The following is a 22,226-nucleotide window of genomic DNA, read 5'->3' on the forward strand; positions in this document are numbered from 1 at the left end:
TTCATGGTTATGACTTTATATAATCATGTAAAATAGGAGTCAGCAATCTATGGGCTGTGAGCCAAATCTGTTCCATCACCACAAATAAGGTTTTATTGGAACACAGCCATGCCTGTTTGTTCACATACATCTCTGGCTACTATTGCTACAATGGCAGATTTGAGTGGTTGTGACAGAAACCATAGGGACTACAAAAATACTATCTGGTCCTTTACAGAAAAGGCTTACTGACTTATATTTACAGAAAATTTATTGACCCCTGACTAAAATAGTGAAGGTTGAATTTATATTTTAAAAAGAGATAAGACAAGTTCTGTATACCCTGATGGGGGTCTTACGTTTTTGGCTCTCGGAGTCATAAAATTCAAGGGGAGAAACCTGAGAAAAAACAGAGTAATTTGCCTGGAAGCTTTTATTCTTAGACCAACAAAAACAGTTAATGAGTTTTTAACCCACTGAATAGTTTAAAGATAGAAGGACAGAAAATTTTTACAAATATTTGCACGTGGATAAACAAAAGGTCTGAATGATTGCTTCATGGTTTCCCTTTAACTAGTATTGATTCCTTTTTTAAAGTGAGACTCCTATTTCCTGACATTAGATTATCCTTTTCAAAAAAGTGTGTTTACCTTTTTCTGCCTTTCTCCCACTTTAGTTATTTCTTCTCTTGGTCATTCAGAGAGATTCACTTTGCCTAGGTATAGACTCGGTTTATTTTTATTTGTTTGCTTTTATCTTGTTTTTTTTTGTTTTTGTTTTTGTTTTTTTTAATGAAAGGAATCCAAATGGAAAGAAAGTCAAAGTTTTTTTTTTTTTTCATTTTAGGAATAGTTTCTTGAATGAATGAATGAATGAAAGAGAAAGAAAAAGAAAAAGAGAAAGAGAGTGGCTCTTGAAGCTTCTAGAAACAATTATTTTGTTTTGAAAGCAAAGCTTTAGTTCTGTAAGGTGAGAATTTTGTGAAGAGAAGAAAATGTAGTAGAAAATCAACAGGGTCAGCCATGAAAGAAACAGGGTGTAGAATAAGTCACAATAATAAATTGAAAACAGGGCATGGGTGATATTCAGTGCTCCCACAGATTAAATATGGATTACCTGACTGCCAGCTGGGGAGGATATTGACTGAGGCATCATGATGAAGGAAATAAGGAGGACTTGAAATGAGGGAATGGGACCTAGAATGACCACAGGGAGAGGGACAGAGTCATCTCGAAGAAGCAGCTGCCTTCTGGCCACACGAGTAACCATAGACCGTCCACCCCCAAAGTGTGGCCTATGCTGAGAACACTTTCAGCATACCATTGCCTGGTGAGGGCCCACATGTCTGCCAGGCATCATCTTGCAGAAGTAATCTTCTTCATGGCCTTTGTAAGCTTATCCAAATTCCCCTGTGTGGCCGGCCTTTTTAAAATGGTCCAAGAAACTCAAAGCCTCCCTAACCTTGGGTTCTAGAAGAGGTGTGTAGGGGAAGAGCTCTGTGGCCACTTCCTGACAACCTGGCATGTCTCCATATGGACCACGTGGGCAAGGGTTGACTGCAGTCTACCTGAATGTTGGCCCGGTGCCCTGTGATTCCTCCTAGAGCAAGGAACAATGAGCAGCCTGGTGCAGAAATGCTGGAAGCAGTTCCTCTCCCATCTTTCCAACTAGTGGGAGTTGGTCAGAAGGCCATTTCTCATCCATCTCCATAGTTCCAGTTGAGCATAGGACTTTCAGCCTCTCACCCTTTGGGGCTCAACTGCAGATTTCTTTGTAAGTCTCTCTGCTTGGCCATAGGTGAGAGTGGCTTCTCAACAGCAGAATGACCTACTACTGATGTTGTTTGTCATCTGACCACGCTGGTTCAGTGTCATCCTATGGGATGAGAAATACAGAGATCTGATACTTTGATGATCCTGCTTTTGCTCTCTGTAAAAGTAATAAACTGTTTGACTCTGTTTGAAGTCATTATCTTCCTTCTGGCTGAATCCATGGAACCGTGACATGCAAACCTAGTAGCTGTAGCTGAGATCCTCATGGCCCTGTTACGAATCACACTGCCTTTGGAAGGAGTGCCTGACAGCATGACAAGGGACAAAGTGTTGTCCTATTTTCACAATAATATGAAAGGATATTTTCCTTATTTATGAACAGTCTCTGTTCTCAAAAAGATCCTTCTTTGATCACCTGAGCATGATGTGAAACCTGTAAAATTACATGTTCTTATTAACCCCAAAAGACAAAGGAGTAAAAACATCATTAGGTTTGTTATATGTACTCTTATCTAAAACTTAGTCTTCTGATTCCCAGTTAAATTCACTTATCTTAACAGGGTGACCTTAGAAGCTGTGAGAGAGATATGGGATGTGGACCTTGGAGCAGTTTCTTTTCCTCCACTCACCAGCTGCATCATCTCAGGCAAGTTACCAAATGTCTCTGTAACTCCATTTCCTTACCTGTAAAATGTAGTAGATTTTTAGTAATTGTGAGAATTAAGTGAGGTAATATATGTAAAATGCTTAGAATAGAACTTGCACACAGTAAGTGTATAATAAGCATTAGCTACTATATTAATCAAAATAGTGGTTCTCAAACTTTGAGGTGTATAAGAATCACCTGTCCACTCCCAGAACTTTTCATTGAGTCGGTCTTGGGTGGTGCTGCATAATTGCATTTCTGATGCTGAGGCGCTGGTCTGATGACTATACTTTGAGAACTACAGAGTTAGGATGTAATTTGCATGTAAATAACAGAGATCCATAATCATAGAGGCTAAAAGAAAACAGTTTATTTGTAGAATTAGATGTCCAGGGTTGGTATGGTGTAGACTTTTCTACCTGGCCATCTGTGGATTATTGCTTCATGCACACTGTCATAGATGACTCACCATCATTGTTGAATTTCGCTAGTAGAAGAGAGAATTTGGAGAAAGGGGAAGAGAATAATACTTCTCTTTAGGGAGACAACCAAGAAATTGTACACATCCAAGGTATTGGCCAGAACTTGAATAACCACATGTAGCTCCAATGAGAGTGAAAGAAATTGGAATTTACTCTGTAGCCACAGGTCCAGCTTAAAAACCTGGGTTCTCTTACTCAGAGAAAGGAGAACAGATATTATGGTCATCTATGAGCTTTGCCACTGCAACAGACTGGTTTCTACATTTTAACAACAGCAAAAGAATTTTTTTGTGGATAGGAGATTATAAATATACAACTTGATTTTTCCCTCAAATACAAGCATAACTTATTTAACTTTATATCTTTTCTCTATTTAGAGGGGTCATTTGACTGTTTCTCAGGGGAAGGATGGTCTTTCCCTGGGAGGAATAAAAATGTTCCCCCTTTTTCCTAATAATTTGGATTTTCATCATCTGTCAGATGGACCACCAAATAGGTACTATCAGGGAATACAGAAAATAGAGCTATTGGTGGGAAGGTGAAGGGAATTTGAAGCAAGAGGCCAGGGAGGCTAGCTAGTTAGGGTGGCAGAAGGAGGTGGGAACTCTACTGTGATCCTAAGCAGGAAACATTGAAGAGGGGACCTTCCATGAAGAAAATTTTGCATGATATTACTGAGAGAACTACTGTAAAGGGGCATTGTTGGGATGCCTAGGAGCCATGGTAAATCACAGCTGTCATCAGCCTACCCCCTGGTCTTCATCCAGGAACACCATATTGCCTTCATCTAGGCCCTGGGTACTTAGTTGTCTGTAGGCCTCACCATATGAATACACACTCATGTTGGTGTCTGGGCTAGGCTGTGAATCTTTCCTCTGCTGCCTTCTCGGAGTGAAAAATCCCCTACTAGTCTAAAGGAAACTCTTCGATGTTTGGGGCAATGGTGGCATTAAAGTGGGCTAGCTCAAATCCCTGAGGTAGAAGAGGATGGAGCAGACACCCCCATTACATATGTCAGAAGCAAAGTGAGAAACCATAAAGGTTCTCATAAAGGAAAAGATTAACCAATTTTGCTATAAAAAATGAATAACTTTGACATATTGGTAAATAAAATTCACAGATTTCAAAGATCCTTTCCAACTCTAAGAGTGGATGATTCTATTGATATATTGAGGTAGTTTGTGACAATAAGTCACAAATAGTAAAAATTACGTATATTGTCTAATAAGAAGTATTGATTACACTGTTTCCACTGTTCCAAGGAGTCACTCACATCAAAAGCTTTTGCTTACAGGGGCGCCTGGGTGGCTCAGTCAGTTGAGCGACCGACTTCAGCTCAGGTCATGATCTCACGGTTTGTGAGTTTGAGCCCCGTGTCGGACTCTGTGCTGACAGCCTGGAGCCTGCTTCTGATTTTGTGTCTCCCTCTCTCTCTGCCGCTCCCCCACTAATGCTCTGTCTCTGTCTCAGAAATAAATGAACATTGAAAAAAAAAATTTAAAAAGCTTTTGCTTACAAAGATGCATTAGGGTAAGAAAAAAAATGTTCTAAAAGACCAGGTAAGTCTATAACAGTCAGATGTACCTAGGTGTTAAGATGGAGAAAGGATGGGGAGTGGAGAGGAGAGAGATGATGATCCTGAGTACTTCATTAACATGTTGGACTCTGAACAGCAACCTACTGAGTATACTCCATGTGTGGGAGATGAGGTGAGGAAGTCTAGAGAAGGATATTAATTTACTCTCAATAACACCGTTATTCAAGCCCATCTAACTCTAGAGCTCATGCACTTTCCACAATACCAAGCTGTCTGTCTAAAAACATGCCAAAAATGTGTGAAGATCCTTGCTTTGAAAACATTCTTTAGGGCTCAAGTCATAAAACATGGCTGGTTCTAAGATAATTGTGATATAGAACAAAGCTCATATTTCAGCAGTGTTCTCATCATTAGAGATTTCCTGCTCACTTATAGCTCAACATCCATTACTGATAAACACACTAATAAGTGTAACATAATGGTAAAGAGCAAAAATTCTAAAGCAAGTCTGCTTTGTTTTACCCTCAGCTTTGTGACTTGTGACCTTGTGCAAGCTGTTTCTGTGTCTCTCTTTGTGCCTCAGTTCCTTCATCAATAAAATGGGGGAGAACAAACATACCTACCTGATAGAGTTTTGTGAGGATTAACTGAGTTAATAATCAATGATATTATTAAAATAATTGGGAAAATTTGAATATGGTCTGTATATTACAAAATGCTCTCATAGCAGTGTTTAGTTTCCTGAGAATGAGAATGGTATTGTGGCTGTCTAGGAGAATTTCTTATTTTTATACTAAATGCTGAAGTATGTAGGAGTGAAGCATCATGATGTTAAACCCTTTAATGGTTTGGCAGAGAAGTTTGTATAATGAAGAAAGGCACACAGAAATAGAAAGAGCTAATGTAAATATAGCAAAATGTTTTAACCATTGATTAATCTAGGTGAAAGTTATAATAAGGCTGTTCATGTATTAGCTTTCCAATTTTTCTAAAGGCTTAGAATTTTTCAAAATAAAGAGTTAGGAGGAGCACCTGGGTGGCTCAGTTGGTTAAGTGTTCATCTTTGCCTCAGGTCATGATCTTGCAGTTCATGAGTTCGAGCCCTGCATTGGGCTCTGTGCTGACAGCTCAGAGCCTGGAACCTGCTTCAGATTCTGTGTCTGCTTCAGATTCTGTGTCTCCCTCTCTCTCTGCCCCTCCTCTGCTCATGCTCTGTCTCTCTCTCAAAAAATAAATAAACATTAAAAAAATTTTTTTAAATAAAAAAGAGACAATTATTTGATGCATGTAATGCCTTATAACTGTTAGCTATCAGACTAAAGTCACTTTGAGGACTGGATTCTTCATTTCCATATGCCCAATGTCTAAACATTATCTGGTCCAATAACAGGTGTTCAGTGCATCTTATAAGTGAATAAATAAAAAGATGAATGATGTTTGTATTCTTACTCCTTACCATTATCAACTTGTCTTCAGTATATTTGCTTTCAGGTTTAAAGTATGAATTGTAGTTAAGGCTTTGCATACCAGCTCTCTTTGGTGTGTGTGTGTGTATGTGTTTGTATGTGGATGTGTGCATATGTGTGTGTGTGTGTGTGTGTGTGTGTGTGTGAGAGAGAGAGAGAGAGAGAGAGAGAGAGAGAGAGAGAGTTTCTACTGCATCCATTCCCTACCCCATTTAAAACCTAAATCAAATAGGAGTAGGGTTGCCAGATACTAAATAGGATATTCCATTAAATTTGAATTTTAGATAAATAATGATTTATTTAGTATAAATATGTCCCAAATAGTTCACAGAGGTCAAATCGTGCACGAAGCATACTTACTTCTACTAAGGAGTTTTTCATTGTTATCTGAAATTCAAATTTAACCAGGCACCCTATATTTTTGTTAAATCTGGTAACTCTAATAAAAGCCATTTCTTCTCCTGATGTGTATGGTTGACCATGCCCGCAAGCATGTCAGAATATTAGTTATGTTGATTTATCCATGATAGAATACTTCTAGTTCTTCTGAGTTTTAAAGTATAGTAGAAATAAGCTTTTATCCTTTAGCTCAGTTATTCCCCACTGGTCTCATATTTTTCAGTTCTGAATCTCTCATTTTTTCTGTAATTATGATATGGAAGATTGCATTTTTTATTTATGATAAAACCCATAGGTAGAATATACATAAAGGTCACATAAAAATACATGAAGATGATAATTAAACACAATATACAGAGTTGGATAGGCAGTGTGATTAAAGAACTACATATTTTGTTTATAGTGTCATTAATGCCAATACATAGAAGCACTTCTTGCATGAAAAGTATGTTTTAGCAATTAATAGTGCAAATATGTTAAAAATATTTATAGAACTACAACCTCCAAACATTTAATTGAACTCAATCTCATCGATTGGTTTACCACTTGATAAATGGCCCTCATTTATAATAACCCTTCAATAACATACCAGGGAAAAGCAACAAGAAGCCCATTACTCGCAGAAGCAATTACTGAAAATTACTTTGGCACAGTAGCACCATTCCACATTATAATATGCACATTTGTTGTATTGCACCTTCCTGAGTTGAACTTTGAAAATGGTAGCCACACAAAATGCCAGAATGAATGAATTCATCCAAGGCTGGACTTTCACTGGTGGTAGTAGTAATCTTGACCATCATAGCTGTCGTAGCTGCGCCCTTTATAGTAGCTGTACTCATCCTCATAGGCTCGGTAATTATCGCCACGAGGTTCTCCATTCTCGTTTTCATAGACTTCATATCCATTGTCATATTCATTGGTGCCTGTTTGTTCATACTCTTCCTCATATCCAGTGGTGGTGGCTTCCCTAGATGGTCGGATGGTGGTCCCATAGAGCTCTGGTGGTGGGGTTGTAGGTTGAAATCCACCATTTGGAGAGGTTGTAGTCGTGGAGCCACCATTGTCCTGCCTTCCAGCCATTGTGGTTCCTTCTGCATTGACTTCAGTGACACTTTCTTCTTCACCTTCTTCTCCAGTGTTTCCATCACTGCTGCCATTGCCATTTTCTACCTCTGTGCTGTTGGTGCTGGTGCTGTTTATGCCTTGTTCATTTTCATCCACTTTTTCAGTTTCTTCATTTTCTTCATCTTCCTCTTCTTCTTCATCACTTTCCTCCTCTTTTGTAGCCTTTTTTATATCCCCAGCCTATAAGGAAAAGTTTAAAAGGATCCAGATTTGGTGTGAAAATATAAAAACTTAAGACCATTATTTCATCCAACACAGGCTGTACCTACAGCCTTGTTTCAGATGTATTTTTGAATTGAAGCCAGTTTAACTTACAAAAGAATTGGTGAGTATTTTAAAAATTCAGAACTAGTACCTTTGATGGGTGTTTTAGAAATTCAGAATTAGTACTTTCGTCATTGGGTTTTGATAGAGAAAATGTACTTGATAAATAAGCTTTCCTTGTGGGAGATGCTTCCCATAGCTTTGCTATTCACTTTGTCTGTCTTGGAATCCTCTTCCCTGAAATGCAGTGGCATCTTTCAGGACCTTTTATCCATTGCCAAGATGCTTGCCCTTAGTCTTCTGTTATAATGTGGAAAGTCAGTGTAATAACATGGGAAGAGAATTTGCCTGGGAAAAGATATTTCCTTACTTGTAAACAGGGAAATTGAACCTGCTCTTGCTTTTTCAATGAGTTAATGAAGGTAATGTAGAACACCTGTGTATAGTGTCAAGCTAACCTTAGATTTCAGTAAAGAAATGAAATCATATTTAACATTTTGAGAAATTATTACCTTTTTGGGAAGTTGGATTGCAGCTAAACCTATGTTCCCTGTTCCAGGTGTGGTCTCCTCTCCATAGCCAGGTGTAGCAGAAAGGGTGGTGTTCTCAGCCTCAGATTCTTCATCTTCATTTTCATCAGAATTTGCATTCTCTTCATTGTTTTCTTCTTCATTTGAAGCTTCCTGGTAAAAATATCCAGAGCAAGAAAAGTTAGTTAGTTGGAAGAAAACTCAAAATTTACTGGAGTCATGAGCCATTACTGAGAAAAATATATTCCTCAGCCAGCTCATCACCTAATGTTAACAATTCTGCTTCCTCTTATGACATTTGCACTTCTCACTTCTTAGAACTCAACTCAGAGTTATTTCATTCTACTTACCTCACTATAGTCTGTTTTAGATATTTCTGTATTCTATTTTATCAATTCAAAAATGTTTTTGTGTAATAATTTCAGCATATCTGACTACATGGTATTTTATTCTACAGGCTTTAGGCTCTTAAAGTCTTACCAATACTATTATAACATGGTAGTAAATAAATGCTTACATTTGCTGACAAATAAGCTGAGAACTTATACCTGTTATTCCTTATAGCAGCCTTGTAAGGTAGGATTATTGTTCTCTTTAGAAAGGGAAAGTGAGGGACGCCTGGGTGGCTCAGTCAGTTAAGTGTCCAACTTTGGCTTAGGTCACGATCTCACAGTTTGTGAGTTTGAGCCCCACGTCGGGCTCTGTGCTGACAGCTCAGAGTCTGGAGCCTGCTTCAGATTCTGTGTCTCCCTCTCTCTCTGCCCCTCCCCTGCTCACGTTCTGTCTCTCTCTGTCTCTCAATAATAAACAAACATTAAAAAAAATTGGAAAGGGAAAGTGAGCTCAGAAAAGCTAAATAACTTGCTTAAGGTCTTATGCATGAAGAAGCTGTATCTTTCTAATAAAAAACCAAAAAAACCCAGCCCTTTCTAATGCACTATGATGTTTTTGTTGAGGAAGAGGATTTATGTGAATTGTTCACACTACACCTAGGATATTTTTTCAGAAAGGAATTTTTATGGAAATCCCCATCTTCAAACAAATTGATTGCATTTCTTATTGACTACCAAAAAGAAGCGAATATATTTCATTTGCTTTCAAGTGTATTTAGAGAAAAGAACCATATTTAATTCAGAATTTATCTGGCAGTATATAAGCCAATTTTGTGTTGTATGCAGTATTCAGAAGATTTTAGACATTTGACACACAATCAATTTTTCTGTACAGTGAAGAAACTAAACACTCCAAGAAATTTTTAGTGGTTATGTTATTGCATGATTTTTTAAAAAAATTAACACTCCTCAAATGAATGTTTATTATAATCTTACTAATCTTACTATATAACCTTATTGAACATTTTATTCTTTGCCTTTATGTTGTTAGGCAGTTATTTGTTAATTGAGTTAATCTCCCGATGTGATTCATAGCTAATATTAAAAGTCAGGGATTCAGGGGAGCCTGGGTGGCTCAGTCAGTTAAGCATCCAACTTCAGCTCAGGTCATGATCTCACAGTTCGTGGGTTCGAGCCGCACACAGGCTCTGTGCTGACAGCTCAGAGCCTGGAGCCTACTTTGGATTCTCTCTCTCTCTCTCTCTCTCTCTCTCTCTCTCTCTCTCTTTCTCTCTCTCTCAAAAATAATTAACATTAAAAAAAGTCAGGAATTCATACAGAGAGTTTATTTACTTTAATTTTTTTTTTCAACGTTTATTTATTTTTGGGACAGAGAGAGACAGAACATGAACGGGGGAGGGGCAGAGAGAGAGGGAGACACAGAATCGGAAACAGGCTCCAGGCTCCGAGCCATCAGCCCAGAGCCTGACGCGGGGCTCGAACTCACGGACCGCGAGATCGTGACCTGGCTGAAGTCGGACGCTTAACCGACTGCGCCACCCAGGCGCCCCGAGAGTTTATTTACTTTAAATAAGTACTGGAAGATTGAATTCATTTCAGTGTATCTAATCTCTTTAGATGATGACATTAAGATAAGTTTTAAGACTTTAAAACATGGATAAAGAATATGTGATGTGCGCGCGCGCACACACACACACACACACACTCAGCTATGAAAAAGAATCAAATCTTGCCATTTGCAATAATATGAATGGAGCCAGAGAGTATTATGCCAACTGAAATAAGTCAGTCAGAGAAAGACAAATATCATATGATTTCACTCATATGTTGAATTTCAGAAACAAACCAGCACAGGGGGAAAAAAAGAGAGAGAGGCAACCCAAGAAACAGACTCTTAACCATAGAGAAGAAACTGATGATTACCAGAGGAGAGATTGGTGAGGGGATGGGTTATATAGGTGACTGAGATTAAGGAGTGCACTTGTAATGAGCATCTGGTGTTGTATGGAAGTATTGAATCAGTATATTATATACCTGAAACTGATATTACTCTGTATATTAACTAATTGGAATTTAAATAAACACTTAAAAAAAGATAATGCACAGATTTTAAAACAAAGTGGTAGAAGAAAAAAACGTTTATATAAAGAAAAAAAAATAAACACAACCCAGGTTTAGCTTGCCTTATTACTAAAACAGAGTGGCTAAAGAAGAATGTATTCGTTTCATCAAATTTGTAAATTCCGATGTTTCAGTAAACTCTTGGGGCTACTAGAGTCCACCCCTAAACAGTCTTTAAGCCAATTGTGTCAAATATCCCACAAACACCATACTGTTTATTTATTCATGTTTATGCTTTATTTCAACAGACTAAATCTTTCAGGGCAGGAAGAGGAAAGATTCTTAGAGTAGAACATATAATTTGGGTCCTGTACCATCTTTTTACACGTGAAAAACCTGAGGTCCAATGAGATAAATGACTCACATGAGGTCAAATAGATGGTGGTTCACTAGTGGCAAGGTCATGAGTAAAGATTCAGACTCTCAAATCATGAAGTTCTACATTTTCTCCTACAATGCCCTTTCTTTTCTAGATACTTTCTTTTTTTTTTTTTTAAATATAATTTATTGTCAAATTGGCTAATATACAGTGTGTACAGTGTGCTCTTGGTTTTGGGGGTAGATTCCCGTGATAGATACTTTCTTTAAGGATATGCTGTTGCAGTGAATTAAGAAGGAAAACAGGTCAGTCTGTTGATGGGTATTAAGCTTCAAATATCTTTTTGAATAGAAAAATTAGTATTAATGTTTTAAAACTGTTATTAACCCACTAGACTGGCTAAAATGGCTGAAAGACAACTGTTGGTGAGAACGTGGAGTAACTGATATACTAATAGAGGGAGATCACAGTGCATTTGCTTTGGTTACATCTACTTAGGCTGAACATATGCATACCTTTTGGCCTCCAGAAATAAATGCATGTGTTCACCAGAAGGAGTACTAGAATGTTCATAGCAGATCTCTTTGGTATAGCCCAAACTTGGAAACTGCCCCAAAGGCCCATCAACAAAAGCATAATACTTTGTGGTATATTCACTTCATAAGATACTCACAATGAGAATGAATGACTTAGAGCTGTAGAACGATATGGATTAACTTTTGAAGTTGGGAGTAGAAGACGCCACGCAAAAAAAGAGTATATGATATATGATTCCATTTTTATAATATGCAAAAATGGGTGAAAACTGTTAGGATTCAAAATAACAGTTGCTTTTGGTGGGTTTGGTTAATGAGTAAAATGGAACACAGAGCATATGCTGCTTTTTGATATGGGTGCTTTTTGAAACTGTTCAATTTCTGAAATTTCAACGATCTGTATACATATGATAATTGTGTTGTATATATTATATTTTTATAAAGTTTTTTTTTAAAGTGAGGCTGAATAGTTTAGAAATGGAAAAAAAAACTGTGATCATCATCAAATAGAAAATATGCCTAAGCACCCTCTAATGTGAATACCATTCCTGGAAACTATGTATTTAACCTGAATTGCCAATGAAATTTTAGGGAAGAAATGGGGAAAAAGGAAGTTCTAGAATCTCTTCATGATAGAAGCCTTCAGATTTATGTATCTGCTTTTCTATGATCACTTTTAATGAATGATGTTTGGAGTATTTATTCCTCTGAAGTTTTCAAAACTAAACCACAAATATTTTTTGGGCACCATATATCGTAGAAGAAACTGTGCTAAGCAGTGTGAGGAGCTATAAGGAGGATACAGTCTGTTTTTCCCCAAACTGGATATGAAACCTATGGTCTCTTGCCCTCTGGGTCATTAGGAGTTTGCAGGTAAGTTTTGGGAGGATAGTAAATGTTCAGAGATTGTTGACAAAATTTTGAGCATGTGTGATTTCATCATAGTTTTTAAACCTTACTGTCCTCTATCCTCAACCTCCATCATAACAAATGAAGAACCATTGCCAAAAGGTATGCAGTCTAATTGGGAAATCTACCTGGCAAAGCAATTTTGTGATCACCGTACAGCAAAGAGCTGTAGTTAAATAGATTACCCCAGCTTAGTTCTTGTGTAAGATTACTATATGGAACTCCTGGCAAAATTTTGTGGGATTTAGTAGGTGGCATTTTTCCTGGTACTGGCTTGGTATTCTTGTAAGGTCTTCCCTTAAGCTATTAGGGTAAATTATAGTACTGGAGATGATACTTTTATGGTTAAAAAAATAAAATCAAACTAATTATTTGTCACTTTTAAAGTTCCCATACCATTTTGTTTTCAAGATAGCAGATGTTTATCCATGATCCATTTTTGACTGTCATTGCCCCTTCATAAATAGCACTTAAGAATACCTGAATTTAGAAGGTCCCCAAAGCAGTGGATAGCTATAATTGACTATCCAGGAAAATGTACCTAATTAGTACGTTTTCTTGAGCAAGAGTGTCAGTTATAAACAGGTTAGCACAATTTCCAAGGTATACAGATGAATTTTAGCTGTGAACTACACTAATTTGAGGTCCTATGGAGGACTACGTATAGAATATGTAGTACTATATGTACTTATACATCTTGAGTATTTGCCTTTATGTAAGACCATAAGTTTTATTTTTAGACAAAATGACATATGAAATTCCCATTTAAAAGAATAACCCTACTTGGTGGGTCAAGAAAAACAGATGAATCATAATAATATTGTAGAGGATATAAGATTAGCTCTTCATATATACCCACTTAGTAAGTTGAGCTTAAGTTCAGTCCTTAAAACAAGTATTGCACTGAGATTAGGTACTTGTCTTTTACTATCCTGCATTATCCACCTAAATATAAATGATACTCCCTTTTCTTTTTATCAGAATGTACATTTCTTCCAACTTATAATGGAGACATTTTTGTTTTTATGCACCACTTATAGGTAACTTGAACGCCAAATGCAGTAGCATTTTAAACAGGTCATTTTAGTTTATTCTAATTTAAATAATATTCTCCTTGTCCAAAATAGAAGACTGTGGGTAGTTGGTAAACTGGCAATGGCTTGTTTGCTAAGTCCAGACTACAGTAGACTAGTTTCCTATTTGTTTTCATGCTGCCTGGTTTGTTTTGAAAAATCCTGCAGAAATTCCTTACCTCTTCTTCTTCCTCCTCTTCTGAACTGTCACCGTCTCCGTTTTCTTCAGATGAGTCACTACTGCTCTAAAAAAAAAAATATGTATATATATATGAATTCATACATATATGAATATATGGGTACATATATAGGTACACATACATTCAACACAAAAGGAGATTTCCTGCTGATTGAATTAAAGTAAAATATTCACAAATATTTACTCAAACTAATTAGTATTGCCATCTTGATTTATTTCTCATGTGAATTTAGTTCTCATGTGAATCTGAGAAAAAGATATGAAGAGATTGGGAATATATAAAATGAGGTTGGAGAGAAACAGGTGCTTTATAATGATCAAGATATGAAATGAGGTAGGCATTTCAACCCCCAAAAGCATAGGAAATATGTTAAAACATTTTGTATATAAAAACTAGAACAATGAATCATGGAATTGCCTATGTCTGCAAGGACAAGATGATTATCTGATTCAATTTATTTTACAGAGAAGGAATCAAGCCCAGAGCTGTTTTGATTTCTCCAACAGTTTGAGGCAAATGAATTTAACACACAGATCACATTGTTTTATTTCCTTTATAAAATATAAATGAAATGATGATTAGGGTTGTTATGAAATAAAAGTTGTTACTGAATGATTCTCTTAAATAATGAGCTCTCCTGATAAATTTTAATTAGAATTTGACTTGAAATTAAATTTGCATATAATTTTTAGTATCTTTCAGTCTAATTAAAACTAATCCATAAAATAAGCCTCCCTCTATATATAAATGAGATTTTATATATATGAGGTAAAAATTATATAAGAGCAAAATTAATTCACTTCATTTAGGAAAATTACAGAGTGCCGTGCCTCTAAAGTGCTCAATATTGAATGAGAACATTTTAAACCAAGGAGTCTGTATATAAAAATATAATTATAAGTTAATGAGCTTTGCTACTTTTTAAGAGGAAATATAAACCTAAACATCTCTTACCGAGACTTTAAAACAGAGGAGACTTTTTATCTTCCAATGATAAATTGAATTTTCCCTCTTTTTCTGCAACTACCCCTAATGGCACCAGGTAGATAAATGGATACCCAACTTAAGATTCTGTCATTAAAAAAAAAATTTTTAATGTTTATTTAGTTTTGAGAGAGAGTCAGAGCGTGAGTGGGCGAGGGGAAGGGAGAGAGGGAGACACAGAATCCAAAGCAGGCTCCAGGCTCTGACCTGTCAGCACAGAACCCAACGCAGGGCTTGAACCCACGAACTGTGAGATCATGACCTGAGACTTAACCGACTGAGCCACCCAGGTGCCCCAGGATTCTGTCATTATCTTCCCTGAAAATCTTAGTTTTGATTCTGATGACCCAATTAAGCACTGTGGGTCTTAGAAAACAGAGCTGCAGAAGAACCTCAGGATTAGGGATCAGATATGAGGAAGCACTCGTGTGTCAGTCCTGCTCAGGGCTGTCCCTGTATGGCTCATTCTTCACGTGGCCATGCCATCCACCCAAGAAAAGAGAATTATTTGTCCTCTTGAGCCAAGAATAACTAACCTTGGGTGGAAAAGAGAATAATTACATCTGCTCTTCCACTACCATGACCTTAAGGGTTGTGCTTTCCTAGCCCAGAGGGTGAACAAAACATAATATCACATGTAAACTATTTCTGTTTGTTAGTTAATAGAGAGGGCAGCATATTTCTGCAATGTATTTTGTCTCAGTGGGAGTGTTTGAATCTTTTTATAGGTTTCCTCACCTCTAGCCTTCTTGCTATCCCAACCACTCACTCTTCAGTTAGTGTCTGCAGTGAGAACAATTTTAAAACTTCATGAAATCCCCTGAAACCTTGGCATTTTCTTTTTTCCTTTCTTTCATTTATGCTTTATTTCCAGTTTGTAACTAAGTCATATTCTTCTGGAAGTCAAATATATATATGACACATATATGTATGTATGTATATTTTACCATTACTCCTTTCAGCTTCTATCACTCCCATTTATTCAATCCCCAAATTACATTTCAGACATTGTTTTGAGAATGAGGATGATAGTAAGAGATGAAGTTGGAAACATAGGCAGTCTCCCTGTGTCAAGCACTGTGATAGCTAAGTCCAATAAAAGAAATATAAAGTTTCTGCCCTCTAAGAATTCACACACAATTCAAATAATATTTGAATCCTGAAAGAAACAGTTTCCTCAATTAAAAATGCTTAGGGGGGCGCCTGGGTGGCGCAGTCGGTTAAGCGTCCAACTTCAGCCAGGTCACGATCTCGCGGTCCGTGAGTTCGAGCCCCGCGTCAGGCTCTGGGCTGATGGCTCGGAGCCTGGAGCCTGTTTCCGATTCTGTGTCTCCCTCTCTCTCTGCCCCTCCCCCGTTCATGTTCTGTCTCTCTCTGTCCCAAAAATAAATTTAAAAAAAAAAATGCTTAGGGTATTAAGCTTATTTATACTTCCATCTCTATAGCTAAGCAGATAGATAAGCAATGGGTAGATTGTTGACAGCTTTGAAATTAATATGACATATTTTATGGAAGTTGGTATTTTAGAAACGATTATATATAAACACATATTTGTTTGATTAAAACATTAATTTCAAAGCCGGTACAGCCAATGCATTTTGTGATGACAATCTGGGCACCAAATACTTGATGGACTTAAGAGAATAAATAATATAGAGCTATGGAAAATATATAAGTAGACATGTAAGGGAGAAAACTCTGGGAATCAAACTTTGCAAAGTAGGAGAATAGATCATAAATACTAGGTCAGACTGATGGATTAGGGCATACATTTTATTGGATACTTTTTTTTTTTTTTCAACGTTTATTTTTGGGACAGAGAGAGACAGAGCATGAACGGGGGAGGAGCAGAGAGAGAGGGAGACACAGAATCGGAAACAGGCTCCAGGCTCTGAGCCATCAGCCCAGAGCCTGACGCGGGGCTCGAACTCACGGACCGTGAGATCGTGACCTGGCTGAAATCGGACGCTTAACCGACTGCGCCACCCAGGCGCCCTATTGGATACTTTTTAAATACAACTATTTTACAAATTCTACATTATTTGAGATGAATTTATCTGTATATAATTTCTCTAAATTTTTTATATTAAAGATCTACCTAAAGATCTTTGAACTTTGAATTTGTCAGGAATGAAAAATATAACCTCTCCTAATATCTTTTCGCTATAGATATTTTAATTGGGTCACATTTATATTTCTACAAAAATTGATAGTTGGGAATATCTCTTAAGTATTTGATATTTTAGAAAAATTGAGGAGCTATTCAGAAATTTAAATTTATTACCATTTCCATTGAGTTTAAAAAAGAGAATGAAGCACACATTTAAATGAGCAGTGTTTATTTGTGGGCCTGAGGTATACCAAAGAATGGAAGACAGTTCTGAAAACCCACAACTCTTGTATCATCTTTGCTCATATTTCTGTGGCCACACACATTCCATAATTATTGTGGTGCTATAAATACTTTAAGATTATCATTTCCTATCATTGTATGATTTGGAAATGGGTTAGCCCAACATATGGTAGGATGCTCTGCCAAGCCACTGTGCTGAGGCATCATTTTCAGCATCTTGACTGCTCTTAGTGTCCCAGGAATCCTGGGTCAGATGTGCATAATTGGTGCCCTGAACCCAAACTGTATAGTAATAAAAATAGCACAATTCTGGTTTGTCAAATATTTTAAATCAATACCACACCCTCCAGTTTTCAAAGGCCTTCTTCGCCGGTAACCCATAAAAAGAGAAATTCTTATTTTTAGTATTTGTTATTTTCCTTTTTGTTTACAAGTTTTAAGGATGTTTTTCTCATAAGCTTTTAGTTTACTTCATGAATTTCTCTCTTTCCTCTGCAGTTTTTGAACCATGCTTCCATTATAGCTAAGCTTCAATACTTGACATACTGCTCTAGTGACCAACACAGGTCAGAGGTTCAGAAATCCTCAGCAATCACGAATGTTATTTTAAATTGTCTCTGCTGTTTATGAAGTCAATTTTTTCCTTACCAATTAAAGGACTCTAAATTATTAGGTCTAAAACAGCTGTATGACAGTATTGACTCAACTATAGTATGACAGTTAGTGGCCTTATCACTGTCTTAATTGTCAACAACCGGTAAAGTTGTCCATTTTGTCAGTGTTAGCCAAAATACCTGAACTCTATGTACCAAGGTATTTGCTTTTATTATATCATTCTAGACTGGGCCCAAAGGGTTTTATTCTCTGTGTGTATATCTCTGCTTTAAAAGAGAACTTAGGAATAAGTTGTTTTGTATTAAAAACAAACTTTTTGTAGTAAGTCTTTCTGGCTGAATTTTAGTGAGAGTTGAATTTTGGCATTTTGTAGTTAAATTTGATTACCTTTAAATTATAATGGGTGAGAAAGAAAATTAATTTTTATACTTACCTGAACTGGAAATCGTTTTAGAGGAGGATAAAAGTAGGCATTCTTGTAAAGGTAATATCGTGGCCTGTACTTAAAGACCTGCATAAACAGAATAAATAATATATTCATGTTTAATATGCAATAAATCTAGAGTAAGTATAGTCAGACCAAGAAAGTATGCTAAAATTAATTACCCCATTTTCTTCAGAATCCTCTAATTTGGCTCTTCGATGCAAATTTTTCATCTGTTTAAAAGAACATTTAATCATTACATACATGAAAAGACAAAAATGGAAATAACTATAGGTTTTTAATACAGAACTTACTGAGAAAGCACAGGCCATTCCCAAAATGCTGAGCAAAATTAAAGCAGTCTTCATTTTGGTGAATGCTTCTGGAATTAATGAAGTGGTAAAGTTAATATATATTAAAACTAAGAGTATAACTTTTTTTTTACTCATACTAGAAGAACTATTTAATTGGTTTTTGTGTCCAGTTACAGTTTTGACTAAGACCAAATTTCTGGGTTTTATTTCAAAATTGTTCCTCTTTGTTTTTAAGTGGTAGAAAACTGACTTTGTTTAATCTTGAATTCCATATTTGGTTTTATCTATCTATCTACCTATCTATTTATTTTTAATTTTATTTCTTTTGAGAGAGAGAGAAGGAGTAGGGGAGGGGCAGAGAGAGAGGGAGAGAGAGAATGCCCAGCTCATGGGACATGGGGGCTCAGTCTCATGACTGTGAGATCATGACCTGAACTGATATCAAGAGTCAGATTCTTTCTTAACTGACAGAGGCACCTAGGAGCCCTCCATATTTGATTTTAACCTATCTGCTGTGATTTGTCAGTGGCAGACCATTTCATTACTGTAAGGGGCTTGAATGCTTAGTGTACTTCACGTTGAGCAAAGAGGCTTCCTAATATCATTGACATAGGAATGTCAGCTAAGGAATTGAATTGTTAGTATATGATCTGTTTTGTTTATAATTAAAAACTAAGTAAAAATTGAATACATTTATATGATTGCTTTTACATCAGTGATTGTACAACGGATTTTGAACTATGAGTTTTTTTTTTAACATGAGAAATAGGAACTGTTTTCCTGTGGTTACCATAGAGAAAAAAACTTTCTTTTTTTTTCAGTGTATGAAATCCATAATATGTGAAATACTATTCTCATAGCATGTAGCACCAAACAGCCATGTCTAAGAGTGATTCTATGGGAAGAGCTCATCAGACGTTCACCTTGGGATATCAGGGGAAAATTTCCTCAAATTAGGTTGTTCTCCAGCTCCATTTAAGCTTTCCATCACTAGTGCATGAGACTATCACAGGATGGATCAAGGGCTCTTCAGGGTCAGGGCAATAGACATCATGGAGACGTCAATGCTATGGAAGGATTGATTCTGAAATGCAACTCTCAGAATGGGAATAGTTCCCAAACAGTCCTGGGTCATACAGAGATCTCACTTCTACATAGATTCCTCATAAGTAAAAAGAGAGGGATAGTGAAATCATATCCTACTTTAGTTTTATTCTATTTGATAAAATCCTACTTTAATAGAGGTTGAATAAACTTAGCTGAAAGTCTACTAATACCCATCCACTTGCACTGACATATACATTTAACTGAGAGTGCTTAAGTGAGAGTGACAGCTTTGGCAACATTTTAGAAGCAATATGTAATGGTGGTGGCAATTTCCCCATAAACACTTTTGGAAAAGTAATATTTAAAATGTATGAAATCCATGTATTCTGTATTCTGAAGTTTGATTTTGCATTTTGTCATTAGCCAGAATTTATGGCATCCTTACTGAGTATCTGACACTAAAACATTACACAGAATAAGACTTAACTTGAAGAAGGTGTCTTGGGTCCTAAGTCACACTCGATTTGTGGCAGACTGGGTCTTCTGATTTTGATGCCTATATACTTCCTCATAGTTCTGTCTAATTTTAGTAAAATTCTTAGTGACCACACCATGATAAAGAGGCTTTGCCCCAAAGGGGGCCTATCTGTATAAGATGTTTTTATTGCTATTGGGGTGCTTAAGTAATACTTCGAACTTTTGTCACCCATGGTCAGACTCACCGGCAAGTGGGAAGATTATTACTCTGTAGCTTTATGAAAAGAGTTGGAATATTTATAATGTCGTAAAGAACTTAAAACTTAAGTAATATATAATTGTATACAGGGTTTTGATTACATAAATTTCTCATAACAAAGCATAAAAACAACTAGATGAAAACATAGTAGGAATAGTATAAAAAGAACCAAGTGACTCATGTAGGCAGCAATTGGCTGCCTACATAAATTTCATTTTATTTACTTTATGATTCATAAAAAACAAAGACGTCTATAGTGACCACTACTAACCCAGACAACAATTCAAACATTCTTAAAGGATAGTTTTGAAAATCTAATTATAAGTTTTCATTGGGAAAAGTATGATAAACTACCAGCATTATTTATTTCTCTAGTGTGATGTATTTTTCCATACTGATTTTAGAGATACGGGATATTAACACTTGGAAACCAGATATATAACATATTGAAAAGATATTGTATGTAATTGAAGTATAGATTAGGCATAATTTATGGAGAAGTCTGCCTACATTGAGGCAGATTTAGAAGTAAAAAATAGTATTTCAGTCAGCTTATCTTGAATACATCAGAACGAGGAAACAGTTATTTGTGAGATGGAGAGATAGAAAGTAGTTTTATAGTTTACGTGCACAATATTAAAAACTTATTTACATGCATAGGTTAATAAATTTAACCTTTTGGAAAGAATCTAAAATCTGAGGTACTAGTTTAATGAGAAGCCAGTGTTAAATTACATACAAATTACCTTCTATACAATGCAGTAGCATCAGCATTTAAATAAAAAAATTCAAAGCCACGTCCAGAGATCTAAAATGTGGAGTGTTCGATTTTAAGAAAATGAAGTTGTCATATTAAATCTTACCCTTTTGCAGTTCTGGAGTGAGGAGACAGGCTCACAGGAGTGAGTGACACAGATTGAATATTTCCTCTGCTCTCTCACTCACTCATTTGCTTACTGTGACTGGCTATAAACTCTTCCTTGCCTTCTAACAGCCAATCACTGTCAGGGGCAAGTGATGTCAGAATGTGGATTCTCACCAGAAAACCCCCAAACTTCAACACTTTTTCAAGACACGGGCTCAGTTAAATAAACATGAAATGTGGTTCTAGTGCCAAGAGGTTTGCATTGTGGAATTTAATTGAAGGTTAAGATGAAGATGAATAGTTTGAGTTCTGAATATATATAATAATACACTAGATATGAATTAAAATAAACAGCAAAAGATTTAACCATTTAAAAATTTTATAATCATACAAGTTTTCAGTATGTTGAAAGGAAAGGAAACTTATTGTCATCAGATACAATCCTGTATTATTAATTTAGTAAAAAAATCAAATAATAAAGTGAAGGAGCTGATGAACAGTTAATATTTTAATATCAATATATTTTTTCTAAAATATGTTTGACTCATAAATTAAAATTGATATAATTAAAAACAAACCCATAAATTTTGTTCAGTTTACCAAACCTTGAATTATTGAGCTTTCCACTGAACCAGGACAGTGGAGAGCCAGTGTTCTAGGACATGAAGAGCCAAATATAAAAAAGATCTGGTCCCTGTCTAAAATTTACACAGTTTCATAGAGAGACAGACTTATAGCTGTAAAACACAACAATGAAAATATCTACAAGATTTAGAGATCAGAATAGGAATTTGCTAGGTTATCAATAAGGGAGAGGTTATCAATAAAGAAAAGGAAAGCATTCTTAGGAAAAGATTTAAAGGATACAGAAATGAATGAACATAATTACACCAAAACTGTCTAATATTTACTGAGTGCTCTCATGCTATTTCTGTGCTATTTCAGTCATCCCTCACACATACAGAAAATAATTCAGTTAGATTATCCCATTCTACGAGTGAGGTAAGTGAGGCACAGAGATGGTATGTCCTGGGTTGCATGGCTAGAAAATGGGGGAATATAGAGATCAAAGTCAATTCTATTTCTAGAGTCTACTTTTAATCACTATAGATCCTTGTTGGCACATTCAGAGGGCTTCAGTGATTCAATAAACTGGAATATAGTGAGTAGAAGT

The 22,226-nt window shown here is 36.2% G+C and overlaps 1 protein-coding gene across 1 annotated transcript; it reads right to left on the minus strand.

The window, feature by feature from the left end:
* Positions 1 to 6,530: 6,530 nt before the first annotated feature.
* Positions 6,531 to 21,253, minus strand: LOC122478677 (integrin binding sialoprotein). The gene is made up of 7 exons (XM_043572216.1): positions 21,051 to 21,253; positions 18,405 to 18,472; positions 18,273 to 18,323; positions 18,100 to 18,177; positions 13,694 to 13,759; positions 8,186 to 8,356; positions 6,531 to 7,589 (listed from the first exon to the last, which is right to left on the minus strand). Exons 2-7 carry the CDS (start codon positions 18,456 to 18,458, stop codon positions 7,053 to 7,055), a joined length of 957 nt encoding a protein of 318 aa, XP_043428151.1. The 5' UTR covers positions 18,459 to 18,472; positions 21,051 to 21,253; the 3' UTR covers positions 6,531 to 7,052.
* Between the last annotated feature and the right edge of the window lie 973 nt (positions 21,254 to 22,226).

The sequence above is a fragment of the Prionailurus bengalensis genome, chromosome B1, assembly GCF_016509475.1.
Source record: "Prionailurus bengalensis isolate Pbe53 chromosome B1, Fcat_Pben_1.1_paternal_pri, whole genome shotgun sequence".
Lineage (NCBI taxonomy): Eukaryota > Metazoa > Chordata > Mammalia > Carnivora > Felidae > Prionailurus > Prionailurus bengalensis.